Here is a 14396-nt window from a genome sequence, read left to right as displayed (position 1 = left end):
CAATACAAGCTGTGCCTTAACAGCACAGTCCGAACCACCGATGTGTCTTTACAACACATATGGATGTATGACATATTCAAGCATGCTATTACAACGCATTCCTTTACAATGCGGGCATTACAACAAACACGTCATTATCACGCATTACATTACAACGCAAGTCTTTTCAATGACTTGCCTTAGGGAAGAGCTGGACTTTGAAATAGTATATATTACTATTCCAACTCCAGTCTGTGCAACAGTAGGGAAGGTGTTGAATTTAAAATCCAACAGTGCGTTCCCTAAAGCAAGTTGTAGTAACGACTTGCGTTGTAATGGAACATGTGGTAATGAAGCATCATTGTAGTGCCTGCACTGCGTAGTTCTGTCGGCATTGTAAACTCTGTTTCCCACACATTCCCTTACAACGCAAGTCGTCACAAGAACTTGCCTTAAAGATAACGCATTGTTCGATTTATTTCGGACTTTAAGTCTAACACTTTCCCTACTGTTGCAGAGCCTGGAGTTGGAATAGTAAATGATGCCATTCCAACTCCAGCGCTTCCCCTAAGGCAAGTTATTGTAACGAGTTGGGTGCAAATGGAATACGTTGTAAAGAAGCATTCGTTGTTCGGACCGTGTTATTAAGGCAGATGTGATTAACGCCTGTGTGGTTCCAACATACAGCCACAGAAAAATATATCACTAGTAGGACATGTAGGGCAGGTAGGCTGAAGTTACACGATCTTCCCATGCTGAAGTTAAAATGGCATGCATTGCTGATCCAGGTTGCCCAGCCCTTACTGTGGGCTTGCACTGCTGTTTTCTATGCCAAACCTGTTATATGTGTGTTAGTGAAGCTTGTGATACAAAACATGATTAGTCAGCTTTGTCTATGGTGGTTGTTCATGGCCAATGCAAGAATTAGGCTTCAAGCTGTATGTGAGAGCACATTCCAGGCATGAGGAGTTCAAAAATAATTTCCGAGCACACTTGGCTAAACGGAGGGTACTGTGATTTGCCCAAGCTCAAACTGTTAGCTTTACAAATATATTACAAACAACAATATACATTGAAAAACCATTTGCTATAGGGCACTCTATGTACCATTGCATTGACCTGAGGGGCAAACGCATGAAATTATAACTCAAGCAGTCATTTTGACAATAGGTTAATTTTATTATAGTACATGATGTTCACTACCACTTTGGTTTGAGGAAGCGTCATGCATCCTGTATATTTCCTTTTCTTCCAACCCCACTTTGCTAGCTAAATTGCTGTAAACATGTCTTATAGTTAAGAAAAGAGTGACCTCCCTTAGGAGGTGCATGGCACAGCTATGTGCGTTTCTCCATGTTTTCATTTGTGTTCACCCAAACAGGACCATTTACTGTGTTTCTGAAAAATGTGTCTTCATGGCAGCTTCAGACACGGATTGGTGTCATTACAACGCAGGCTATTACAACGTCTGCTGTTACAACGCGGTTTTTACATCGCATACCACTACAACGCATAGTGCTTTTAAGCGCTGGATAGTGATTTATTTAATTTACTATTCCAACTCCAGTCCCCGTGGATAGTAGGGAAGGTGTTGGATAGTAAATTAAATATATTCCCTATCCTAGAGCGCCCCCCAGCGCAATGCGTTGTAATGGTTTGCGTTGTAATGGTTGCGTTGTAATGGTAGTGCGTTGTAATAAATGCGTTGTAAGTGATGTTTCCCTCAGACACGCTAAGCAGTTTGCCTAATGGCAGCCGGCGAAGAAGTCTTTGTGTTTCTAAATAATCTGCACTCTACCACCTTAGCAGACAATTCATTATTAGTCAAGTAAAGGGTATTAAAACCGGAGATTATTGGGAGTTTGAGCTAACCCCTCTTTGCAAATAAACTCAGAGTGAATGACTTGGAATGGGATACTGGTGGACCCTGTGGGCCTGATTCACAAAGGGCCTCCGCACTCGTGGCGAATGTCCCGTAGTCGTGAAGGAGTCACCACGCAGGTGGAATCTCCGCAATGAGAATTCTTATCATCCGCCACATTGTTTAGTGCATTGCCAAGTGCAGCTTCAGTGCATTTGATTCCTTAATAGTCATTGTCTGGTTCAATTATTTTTATCTGTAGGCCTATCAGCCTGACGGTTGCAAAGTGCTGGGATCCCACGCCGAGGAGCTATTTCACGATACCCCGGGGTAAGTAGGGAAGACTGGAAAGTAGCAGACCAATCAAAAGGGTTTCAAAGAACTCAATGCACACACAGGTTGTCATTTAGTGGTAATATCACCATTCCAATAATTGCGACACTGAAACCAGTAATTGTGGCATTCCAGCAAATGTTTGTGTTAATGGTGATCACATTTACAAGCTGTGCTTCCACATATTTCTCTACATTTAAAGGTGTGAAATTATCACCAGCTTTTACTGTTGCTAATGGGCATGGGTTTGAGTTTGAGAAATGTCATATTACTGCATGTTTTGAGGTGGTAATATCACTTTCTCCAATTATAAAAATCATGATCAATGCACAGAAAACAACTTTCCACACATTGTGTGTTTTTATTTTACACATCTTAAAAGGCTCTAAATGAGTGTCCTTGGGAGAGCAGTTTAGGTTGACAGTCAGTAGCTCTCAGGTTACCAGATGTTTCTGCTAGATTGCCCTCACAAGTTGGCCACCATAGCATTATCATTTAGACAACATTCCCACTGGACCATGTTCTGTGAATTATTTTATGGCCAGGTCATCTCACAAGAAGTTCTCCTGGGCGTGCTACATTCAGCGAGCCATTGACAGATGAGTTTTAGCGCATTTAACACTTTTACTGTGCTGCTAAGGAATGTATGACGTTACAACGCATACATTTACAACGCATGCACTTACAACACAGTTTTACATCGCAACATCCACTACAACACATTCCAACACATCTCATACTACCTTTACAACGCAAACCATTACATTGCATTTAAAGTAAGTATTGGATAGTATAGGGGTAAAAAATGCTATTCTAACTCCAGGGGGTGCAACAGTAAGGTAAGTGTTGGATAGTGTAGGGGTTACAATTACTATTCTAACTCCAGAGGGTGCAACAGTAGGGTAAATGTTGGATAGTGTAGGGGTACTATGCGTTGTAATGCCTGCGTTGTAGTGACATGCAATGTAGTGTCATGCATTGTAATGGTATGCGTTGTAATACCTGCGTTGTAGTGACATGCATTGTAAAGGATGTTGCAATGTAATGACTGCGTTGTAAGGGTAGTGCGATGTAAAGACTGCGTTGTAAAGGTTGTTTTCCACTGCTAAGGTAGTCATAACTCACATTTTCAACCAAGAGAGATAGTTTAGTCATGTGATCAGTTTCAGCAGTGCACATATGTATTAGGCTTACCCAGATGTGTGGCTCAGGTCTTCTCACTCTATTGGCAAGGACCTCACTGTTGATTTTCCTTTGACCTGACATATGATGCTAACAGGTTTTGTTTTATTTCTGTTTCTTGACTGTTCCAGCTGAGCCGGTCCGGCCCATCGACCCCGCAGCCTGGATCTCTCATACCACCGCCATGACGGGCGCGTTCCCCCGTTACGGTATGAGCCCCTCCATGAGCACCATGACATCTACCAGCTCCTCACTAACAAGCTCTATTCCCGATTCAGAAAGTAAGTCACACTGCGGCCCGGTCTCCAGGCAGGACCTCCCTGCTCAGGGCCAGCGGTGTCCCACTGCCCAAAGGCTAAGGCTATGAGAGGGCGCCGGCCCGTGGTTCGGACCAGGACCGGGTGGGCGGTACCTCTCCCAGGGCACCCTCGCTTTCAATTCCTGATTTTCCAATTTAAACTTGTCATGTTGTATGTCGTGTTGTATGTTGTGCCTTACTTGTCTAACACTCCTCCGGCATTATGGTTGATTCAGGGTAATTAAAATGAATTTTAACAATGAAAATAAGAGAATGCATGCCACTTCTGTTCCAGTGATCACATTTCGTAGGCAAATTTCAGTGTCTGGTTTGCATTGCATGTCTTGAGTGGCATAAGTGCCAGTAGGCCCATGTAATTTATGATACACTGAGCTTTCAAGGCAACAGCAAAGCAAATTTTGATGGTGTAGTTTTGGTTTCCTTTATAAGTATGATAGAGGTGGATGAAGTTTTTATCACACAAGTGAAGATTCACCTACCTATAAATTATTGGCAATCACATACTTCACAGTTTCTCACTCCGCTTTACCTAAGCTTCAGCGTAGTTTTTTTTCCTGCAAGTGTTAGTGCTGTAATCAGATTGCTTTTTCATGTGATTTCTAGTAAACAGTGCTGTGCTGGTAACTCACAAGTGTTTAGTGTGCTAGTGGATACCTTTCTTAGCTTGTTCTCCTGAGTGACTCCACACTCGCAAGGGAAAAATTCATCAAATTACTCTCGCGTACAACATTTTCAAAATCAGGAGTATGAGATTTGAAGGGTTGTGGAAGTCCCACTTTTCACATAAAATCCCAAACAGCGTAGAACTTCATAACCTAAGAAAATGAGGAGAAAAACCACTCTATATATGAAAAGTCTGAGCTTAGATGTTCAGCATGCAAGGGCTGGCACATGATAGGAGGCCACTCACTGGCTTGCCTGATGGGTTTTCCCTCAGACCTTTTCACACACACATTTAGGTTGCTGATGGCCGTGAGAAGTAGTGACATTTTATAAAAGAAGTCATATAAAACCAGGCCAATTTCCTGCTGCAATAACAATGCAGTGATATCTACTTTGGTTGTAAAAGAAATATTTGGGTAATGCACTTTTTTAATTCATAGGTGAAAAGCACATTTTGGGGCTGCTACAGCAGCACCCTAGTCCTCAGGTTCAGCACTACCTAATGAAACACTTACAGTCGGTTTAAGAGACTACCTCAAACCCCAATTAAAGCTCTGAGCCTGGCCCCATTAGCTCGCTCGCAGAGATAGCCTCGGATTCCTGCGCCTTTCTAATTAGACTCCCTGTTTCTTATCGCAGGAGAGAGGCTTTCACGTAGTCGCACTGTCAGGTTCATGGGCAGTTCACGAACTGTGTTCATGATGGGGGTGAAGCTGGTACCAGGAGGCGCTCTCCATCAGCAGGCAGCCGCCCCCTTATCTGCTGCTCTCTCTGCCTGTTATCAGGCCCGGGTAATGAACAGGCTGGACGTGGCCTGGTCCATGTGACGGCTGCTAACAGGCACAAGGTGTGTCTGACAGTAGGGAGAAAGTGTGCCTGGATCCCGTGTGACCAGAGCTGTAATGACACCTACACCTCGGTGGGGGAGGGGCAAATCATGTGTATACCCTGAAAGTGATTTTGGTGCTCACTGTGAATTGAATACTTTCGAGGCGCATGGACTAAGTAAGTGTATGAAGATTGTACCCAGCTAGGACCCTTAAAGGCATCGCTGGTTGTCGATGCCCTCTACAGCCTCGTGAGTGTCGCATACTGCCCACCAGGGCCAGTTTCTCACTAGGAGGTGGGTTATAACTCAAGCAACGTACTGTTGTGTAATAATAGCAAAATGACGCAAGACTACGCAGCATTACAGGAGGTGTGTAACCGAGCATTTAGGGTTATTTTTTTAGTGCAAAATGGACCTGAGAATGCATTTTGAACTAAGAAATTAGTGATAAACGCAACAGAACACGAACAGCAGCAGCCAGCAGTCACTCACGTTCACTATGTTTGTTGTTTCTGTGCTCCTGCTGCCGGACTTTGTGCTATAATTACACGAGCAGCTGTAATTGCACACTTTTCAGTAATTTTGTATCAGAAGAGTAACAAGAAATCACCGAAATTGCACCAGTTACTCCGAAATTGCACCAGTTACTCCGACATAATTACAATTTCGCCCTGGCTTTCTCATATGGCTGGAGCCATCTAGTCACACTGCCCACCCGCGTGAACTTCACACTACATGCTAGCGCATCTTTCTCATACTACCTATCACTACCCACATCTGACACTGCCCACCAGAACCAGCCTTTCACAGTACACAGTGTTTGAGTTTCTACATAGTGTCCACCAGTCGCAGCAGCTGGCATTGGCTAACAGTACGAAAAACTAACTATGGAGGGGGGTCTAAGGGGAACCTTTTAAAGACCTGTTAGCATCCTATCCCTCAATCTAACTGGTAAAATGCACACAAGGGATGCCAAGGGTCTGAATAGAACTCTAAATGGTACCAGTCTATATAAAAAACCCAGATGACGAGATTCCGCCAATGGGTAGGCTGATGGGTATACTAGACTTTTCTTTTCTCTTCATTTCAACCATGTCTCTCTTACAACACACTGATTTCCTCTCTACACACTACTAGCTGAGTGTATAGACATTTAGAGTTCTATTCAGACCCTTGGCATCCCTTGTGTGTTTTTCATTGGCTAACAGTAGCCATCCACACAGTGCTATTGTATCATGCCGCTAGCCAGTGTCCACTTGTTGCACTGCCTGCTAGTGTCAGTTCCTCCCACTGCTCACCAGTGCCGACTTTGGATAGTTCAGACTCCGAGCTTCTTGAGTCCTTAGCCTCTCTTGAGGTGAGATGTGTAGCAATCTTTCAGTGGAACACAGAATGTGGTGGAAGAGTGGCCCTGTATCGAGGAGGCAGAGATGGGTCTTTCTTGTTTGAAAGTCTACATCACAGCACTAGATGTTATGCCACAAGTCTGTCAAGCCTCTTTACTGCTAAACCCAATATGTAAACCTAACTTCCTGACATGAGCCCTATTCAGCACCTTGGATACCCTTTCTAATGATGTTGGCATCATATGTTCGTTTGATAGTGGGCACTTCTAATTTGCATTTACGTATTGCTTAGGGAATGTCAGATGTTTTCTTACATATATTAGACTTCTTCTAATATTTGTCGCTCTATTAATCCTTTATGGGTTCCGGAGTAGCATGCTGCTCGCCAAAAAAGCCTTCCACACTCTATCAGAGGTAACAAGCGCTATATAAATGCAAACCTTTTTCCCTCTTCTATCCCTCCGCTATCCTTCTGAATCCAAATAACTGACTAACCTATCCACCACTCAAATTACTTTCATTTTTCACTATACTAATTCAACACTAATCCTTTATGGTTTCTGGCTACTCGCTGAAAAAGTTCGTTGACGCCTCATCAGCGGTAGTAAGCGCTATATAAATGCAATTACAATACAATTCAATACAATACTTGCAATAGATTGTCTTTACGTTCTGTACGGCATCACAGTGACGCATTTCACTTCTTCAGAAATGAACCTCCACCACAGGTAACATGCATTGACAGCACTCGACCTGAGACAGATCTTTTGTCTATTTTAGTTCTAGCTACATAATACAGAGTTTTATTCATTTTATTTTTTAATTGCTTTGGAGCATCATAATACTTTTTTAAGAAGAGACCACATCCTTCTCTTCGACCATTTTTCACTACCACATACCTCTCAACTCTACTTCGTTTGGAGGATGTCACCCTCTTTTAACTCCTCTTCACGCTCTAAACAAAAAATGCCTTCATTTAAGTTCAGTGGGATCACACAATGGGTTGGATATCACGATTATTAGTTCACTTATCTGCATATAGGAATAAACACATTACACAGTCTGTACAAACTACATTGCTTCTGTAGTGCTTGGAACACAGAGGACATTTTGTGGCAGAGTTGAGCCAGGAGGACCAGATACTTGGTATTTTTACATAGCACAATGGCACTGGACCATGCATTTACGCCTTATATTACACATTATTTGCACCTTGTAAGTAATTGGCTCACCAAGATGGTATAAACAACAACATATAATTGCTCTATGCATATCGAAGGGGGTGTCCTCTGAAAAAGTCTCATCACTACTGGCCTACAAGTGGATCTGAGGTTTCAAGATAGGCCATTGCTTCTGAAACGTAGGTAGCATCTGCTGTCTGCCAGAAAGTCTTTGCCTTTGAATGACCAGCATATCGGAAGGAGAGACAACGCAGCCACATTGGCGGAAATGATGGTGCTGACGGATCCAGTCATATTGTGTGCATTATATGAAGGAGAGGTGTGCAGCCATCTGCATCCAGCCATCAGGGTGGTTTTCCAACAGCTAAGGTACTGAAATAGGCTGGACCTGAAAGGGGAATGACATACAAACCACTCTGGCACAAGAACTGGATATATCCAGGTCAGTAACCGCAATAGACTCATGAGATGGGACACCATTGGCATCTCCAAGGTGGGGGACATTTGGAATACAGTTCGCCTGAAATACTTCTTTGAATTAGTTGAGGAATTTGAACTTCATCCATCACAGTTTTACAAAAATACCTGCAGTTGAGGCATGCCTTAAACACCCAGACAAAGGTGAAGGGGAGACCCCACCCTTTTTGTAGCTTATTGGAGACAGAGTTCATGCTAATCCCCATTGAAGGCATGAAACACATGTCTACGATACCTCACCTCTAAATCAACAGTTGCCTGAAAAGTGTTACAATAAGTATACAAAACAGTGATGGATGGAATGCTTGAATTAATCTCAGCCAATGGTAATCACGCGGGTCGCATCCCAATCCATCATCATTTTGAACACCATGCCACCTCAGTTTGGACCCAGCTATATGCAAATCAGTTTTGACCCAGCTCCAATAGGTACAGTCAAATCCAGTCTGCCAGGCCAGGTCCTACCTGAACCCGAACTCAAGCAACCCAGGACCGGTTTTGCCCTAGTTATAGTCTCGTCAGCCGGATGCAGCTTGTTTCCAGTGACACAGTGCGCAAGGGAGCCACTTCTGGGCATACCCATCCCACTTAGGGCGACATAATAAACATGAAAAACAGTGAAGTATAAAATTTAATTTTGCACACCATGCCACCTCAAATTAGGCCCTAATCAGTTTTGACCCTGCTCCAATAGGAACAATCCAGCCCGAACAGCCAAGACAGGTCCTCCCTGAACCAGAACACAAGCAAGCCAGGACCAGTTTTGCCCTATCTATCAACTCATCAGCCGGGTACAGTTTGGTTCCAGTGACAAAGTGGGCACTGGACCCAAGTCGGGGCATACCCATCCCACGTAAGGCGACACAAAAATTATAGAAAACAGTGATGGATAAAAGGCTTGAACTAATCTCAGACTCTGAGAATCACTCGGGCTGCATCCCAATCCATCTTTAGTTTGAACACCATGCCACCTCAGTTTGGACCCAGCTATATGCAAATCAGTATTGACCCTGCTCCAATAGGAACAGTCCAGTGCGAACTGCCAAGTCAGGTCCACCCTGAACCGGAACACAAGCAACCGAAGAATAATTTTACAGCACTCAAACCAGCCCGAGAGGCAGTTGTTGGAACACTGGCTGAGGATGACAGTCAGGAAGCTAAAATGGCATCTTGAACCATAGCAATCTCTTACAAACTCAAACTCATCCAGTTGCCAAACAGAAAATTCGGACATTATTTCAAATGATTTGGTTGTGTTTGTTAATACCAAATATTGGGCGACTGGATCTTGACAGAAGTAACACACCTACCACCAGCCCTGTCACCAAAACTAATTCTATTGAGAAAGATGGAGGAGGAGGAGGGATAGCTTAGATATATAGGAACATTGATTGGGCTTGTTGCTTAATTGCCAAGAGAGATGTAGCCAAATATCCCAGTGCCAACATGCCAGAGTGACAGATGGCATGAATAGATGTACTATATTAGAAAATTCAGTGTATGTAGCAAGATTTGCCTACACACTCTAATTCCTGGGACCCATGGACTGAATACTTTGGCTGTAGCATTTGATTCTGCTTTTTTATGACACTGACCGTTCGTGTGTAAATTGGCACTTTTCCATCAATGCATGTGAAAAATGATTCATGTACAATGTTCAGGGGCGTAGCTTCAGGATAGTGTCTGGGGTGTGACAACCCCCCCCCCCTCTTCCACCCCCCAATAAATGCATTCTTAGCTTGTTAATTGGGTCCGGGGGTCCTGAGTCGAGTCTGCTATGTCTGTGTTGGTTTTTATCATCATCCTGATTTCGCCATCAGTTTTAAACTTGTTCATTATCTTGGATTAGTAACTTGAATGTACATAACGACTGGTTTACCAAAAAAGTAGCAAATATGCACCCCAAGAAGTGCTCATAGAATGGGTGTAAATGTCCTACTCTTTAGAATACATACACAAACATTGACAGAGGTAGGCCTGGGAAGCTGCGCCAGTCTCAGGTCTCCAGGAATACTACTGCCAATCCGACACCCCAAAGGTAATGGGATGAATACTTGCAAATAGTCTAGCCACAGGTAATACCTCAGGGTACCATTCCAAACCATTATTTATGCTCACTGGACCACTTTAGTCAGAGGGCCTGATTTAGGATATGGCAGATGGATTGAAGATATCCACCAGCCCTGCAAACATCTCTGTACATTGGCAGGACCCGGGAAACTTTGATGGACAGTTCTGTGAAATATCATGGCTGGCCATCTGACTTTTCCGAAGTTTTCAATTTTACAAAAAAAACTACCATAGCTGGAGACTGTTTTTGAAAAATAAAAAAACAACTAATTACCCAACTCACAAGGAGCTTTTTCCCAAAGTGTGAGGGTAATTTTTATTTCTTTACTGTTCTTCACCACCAGAATATGCTTGGCAGTGAGGGACATTAAATAGAAAGCCATCCAAGCGTCTACTCTAAGTACGGTGGATGGTGGAATGTCTTACCTCCGATGATGCCTGCTCTATTGGGCCATTTAGAGTACGTTTTACACTGATGTAGTAACTTCTACTCTTTCAATTTAAAACTTGCAGTCTGCCCGACTAAAATTCGAGCAGTTGGACCTTGTGTTTGGCAGATAGGATACTTCATTGCCATTACAATGGAGGGCCTGGCTGCTAACTTTCAATCAGCCCTAGAAATTAAATTAAATGAATTTGTACTTGTAAAGCGCACTTATACCCCAATCGGGGTTTCCTGGCGCTGTACGCATACAGCTGTGGAACCCTTCCTGGCTTTTCCTTGTGAAATGACCACTCCTGGGCACCCCCAAGGTGAAGCCAGGCATCCCAGCGCTGTTGGGGCCGTTGTGGAGATTAAGCAAGCTATTGCCCAGAGTTGCAGAGTGGGACCCATGATTAGAATAGGCACCAAGGCGAGAATTATCAGGTCCGAGGAAATTGAGCCCAAGACCCGCCAAGGTGGGAATTGAACCCTGATCCCGGGCCAGACCTCTACATCAGGGTCTGCCGCTCTAACCAATAAGCCACACTTCTTCACAAGAAGGTAGAGGCCTACCTAATGCAAATCAGTATTGACCCTGCTCATCATGGGAACAGTCCATCTTGAACTTTGACCATCTCACCCATTCAGCCTGCAGCCCACTGCGGTTTTTAGTTTGGAAATTTGAGATTCACACCCCTGAATCCGACTGACTAAGCTATGCCCCTGACAGTGCGGTGATTACTGCTTTGCTAATCGTTGTCCTATTGTTTTTTTACATCTGTAAACAAAATCAAAAGAGTTGTAAGAAAAAGAAAGACGGTGTCATCCATGCAGCTGACTCTAATTTATCCATAGCCGCCTTTCTTAGCCAGTGACCTGATGGGCAATCTAGCAATATTGCGTAAAGCAGTGAACATCTTCCCGCATTGTGTGCGAGTTCCGTCTTGTTTTTTAGAGTGGACTTAAGTGATTGGTGAAAAAAATTGAATTATCCCGAGGTGTGTCTGTGTCTGTGTATATGTGTATGGCTAGTGGAATGTATATTTCAAATTACTAATTTCAGCCCTTATCTTACTCCACATATTGACACTAATTCTTAATGAAGTACCTGCAATTGTTTGTACTGCAGTAATTGGTGAAGGTGGTGAGAAATTGAAGGGTGGGATGCATAAAATGGAGGCGAGAATAGGAGGGAATGGGAAGGTTTGGCATCTTTGTCCACCCATCAGTAATCGGTGTCTACACTTTTCTCTCTTTCAGAGATGGAGGAGAGCCCGCTGTCGGTGAAGAGCGACATGTCCACTATCGTGAAGGTGATGCAGCTGCCGGACTCTGGCCTAGAAATCCGGGATCGCATGTGGTTAAAAATCACCATCTCCAATGCAGTGATAGGTGAGCATCGCCAGGCGAGGCCTGGACCACCCAGAACCTGGGCTCCTTCTGAGGCTAAACTACTCATAATCCAGTAATTACTTCTTGAAATTGGAATTCTACATTCTGAAAGTAACGAATTAAGTGATTTTTACACCTGGTTACCCATGTATAGTCGGCTTGTGGAGCTCTATCAAAAGGTCTGTTCCAGAGTCGTCAAGTATCTGCGGTAGCGGTACCTGCGGATGTCATTCGAGAAAAGAAAGTAGACCTGGCTCCCGGAGAGCGTAAACTGGACTATGGAGATGTATTTCTTTATTTGCTATTAGCTAATTTGTTTTTAGATTGATGGGGGCCCAGCAGCTTTCTCAACAGTACAGTTTTGCAAAAACCATGCAAAAATAAGTACTGACAAAGACGTAGGCCTGCTAGCCAAAGGTTCTTTTTCCACTTCTCAATAAACAGAAGAGGGTCCCTGAGTTAGAGAATACCAGGAGCGGAGAGCAGGGAATAAACTAGAGCAAGAACAGAACCTCTCCTAGGTAACACAATCATACATAGGTAAACATATCCCTCATTTCATATGTATCAACATTGTCCCAGTCTAAAATATTTGATAAACAAAATGATCTTTTATTATGAAATAGAAAAGAAAATATGTTAATTATGCACAGGTATCAACCAATTCTTATTCTTGAAGTTCAATTCATGTGTTAACATGTTTCATATATACAAAGGAGCCCCAAAACAATAATTATGTATGAATTTCATTCAAACATCCAATAGCACCACACATCCTCACAAGCATCAAGCATACCATACACAGCAAAACCACAATAAAGCTGATAAGACAAACAGTAGTAATACTACACAAAATTACACTAGCAACATAACATCAAAAAAGAGGCGCCGACTCGCGTTTCGGACTGGGCCCCTTGTCCACAGTTCCTTCGTCAGGGCGCAACGGGTACAGTTCTGTAAAGGCGGAACTTTCCTTAATAATTTGAGTCATTCAAGTTGGTGCAGTAAAACAAAGGGGCTCAATCTCATAGTTCAATGAAAGAGAGTAAGTCATCTGTGGGGGACAATGAGATCAATTTGATGCTGTATACTCTTAATATAATATTCTAAACTTTAATAGTTGGCTGTGGACAAGCCCAACACCAGAGCACAAAATAATTCCCGAATAGTGGGTGCTAGGGAAATCAGGTGCGAAGGTTATAATGAAGAGAAAAGCATCAGGAAGATTTGTGATGAAAATCAGGAACGACCAAAGATACCGTGCAAAACAAGGCTCAAGTGAAAACCCTGTGTCACAATACAATAGATATAGAGAAAAAGTTATAGTTAAAACATACCAAGTACTCCACAGGAGTTTCAAAGATACAGAGGTTTCAGAAATATAGGGCCAATAGTTTTAAATAGATGAGGTGTCTTGGAGACCATGTACTATGCAAGAGGTCACTAGCATCCATAGATTGCCCAACCTGTAAACAAAAGGAAAACTTTATTAAAAAAAGGGATGAGCCAGTATATGAAGGAATCCATCAAGATTCTACATAGGTTGCTAGCTAGATTGGAGGTACCCATTGTCAACTAGTCATAGGACACAGGATAGAATGGATATATGAGCAACAATCCCGACATATGTAGAAATATTAGGGCAATGCAGCCATACGTTAAAAAAGGAGGATGGACAAAGTATGGGACATCCCTGCTGATGCGTCTGACTAAGTATCAGAGGCGAAGTGCGGATCTCCCCAGTACTTACTTGGAGGAGAAACAGCGAAGATGTGAAGATGCAATGAGCCGTTTAAAACTGATGGCGACATTAAGGTCAGTCAGCTGTGCAAAGTGCAGCACAGTCCTGGATTACTGCATACAACGAGAGTGACAGGGTGTAAGACATCCATACTAGTATATCAGACTAAATCTCAATGGCGGAGTCTGAGTTACTATATGCTTACAGAGACGGGCATCGATAGTGCAGAATTACAGAGGTGAGCAGCGATGGTGCAGAAATGCAGAGCTTTAAATTTAACTTCAAACGGTCAAGTCGGGGGAGGTCCGTGAACCTTCATAGTAACTGCAAAGATAGGATGGACAATACTTAAGTTACTAGGGTGACTGGTCAGCACCCGGGATTGCAGCCAAGTTGAAGCACCTATTCTACCTAATCCTACGTACTCTTACCTGGCAAAACGGGTGGGACACGTCCTCGATCCTCATGAAGCGTCCACCGGTAACGCGATTCACTGGCGTCTGACAAATACGCCTGGGATTGTATATAGGCATGTGGATCTTAACTGGTTTCACCTGAACTATGGTGAAAACCAAAAAGCATGGACTGTAGAACTGCAC

General features: G+C 43.3%; 1 protein-coding gene across 3 annotated transcripts in view; it reads left to right on the top strand.

The window, feature by feature from the left end:
- The window catches only part of DVL1 (dishevelled segment polarity protein 1), a 668196-nt gene that overhangs the window by 612990 nt on the left and 40810 nt on the right, over window positions 1–14396 (top strand). For 2 of the 3 annotated variants that reach the window (XM_086921440.1, XM_086921443.1), the window contains 3 exons: window positions 2103–2170; window positions 3487–3636; window positions 11925–12056. In XM_086921440.1, the coding sequence (XP_086777566.1) occupies window positions 2103–2170; window positions 3487–3636; window positions 11925–12056 (350 nt within the window). The remainder of the gene's footprint in view (window positions 1–2102; window positions 2171–3486; window positions 3637–11924; window positions 12057–14396) is intronic. The other variant, XM_086921442.1, reaches the window with a different exon arrangement.

The sequence above is a fragment of the Lissotriton vulgaris genome, chromosome 5 (genome assembly GCF_964263255.1).
Source record: "Lissotriton vulgaris chromosome 5, aLisVul1.2, whole genome shotgun sequence".
Taxonomy (NCBI): Eukaryota; Metazoa; Chordata; class Amphibia; order Caudata; family Salamandridae; genus Lissotriton; species Lissotriton vulgaris.
The sequence above is the reverse complement of the archived record's forward strand: the minus strand, read 5'-3'. Positions and strand labels throughout refer to the sequence as shown.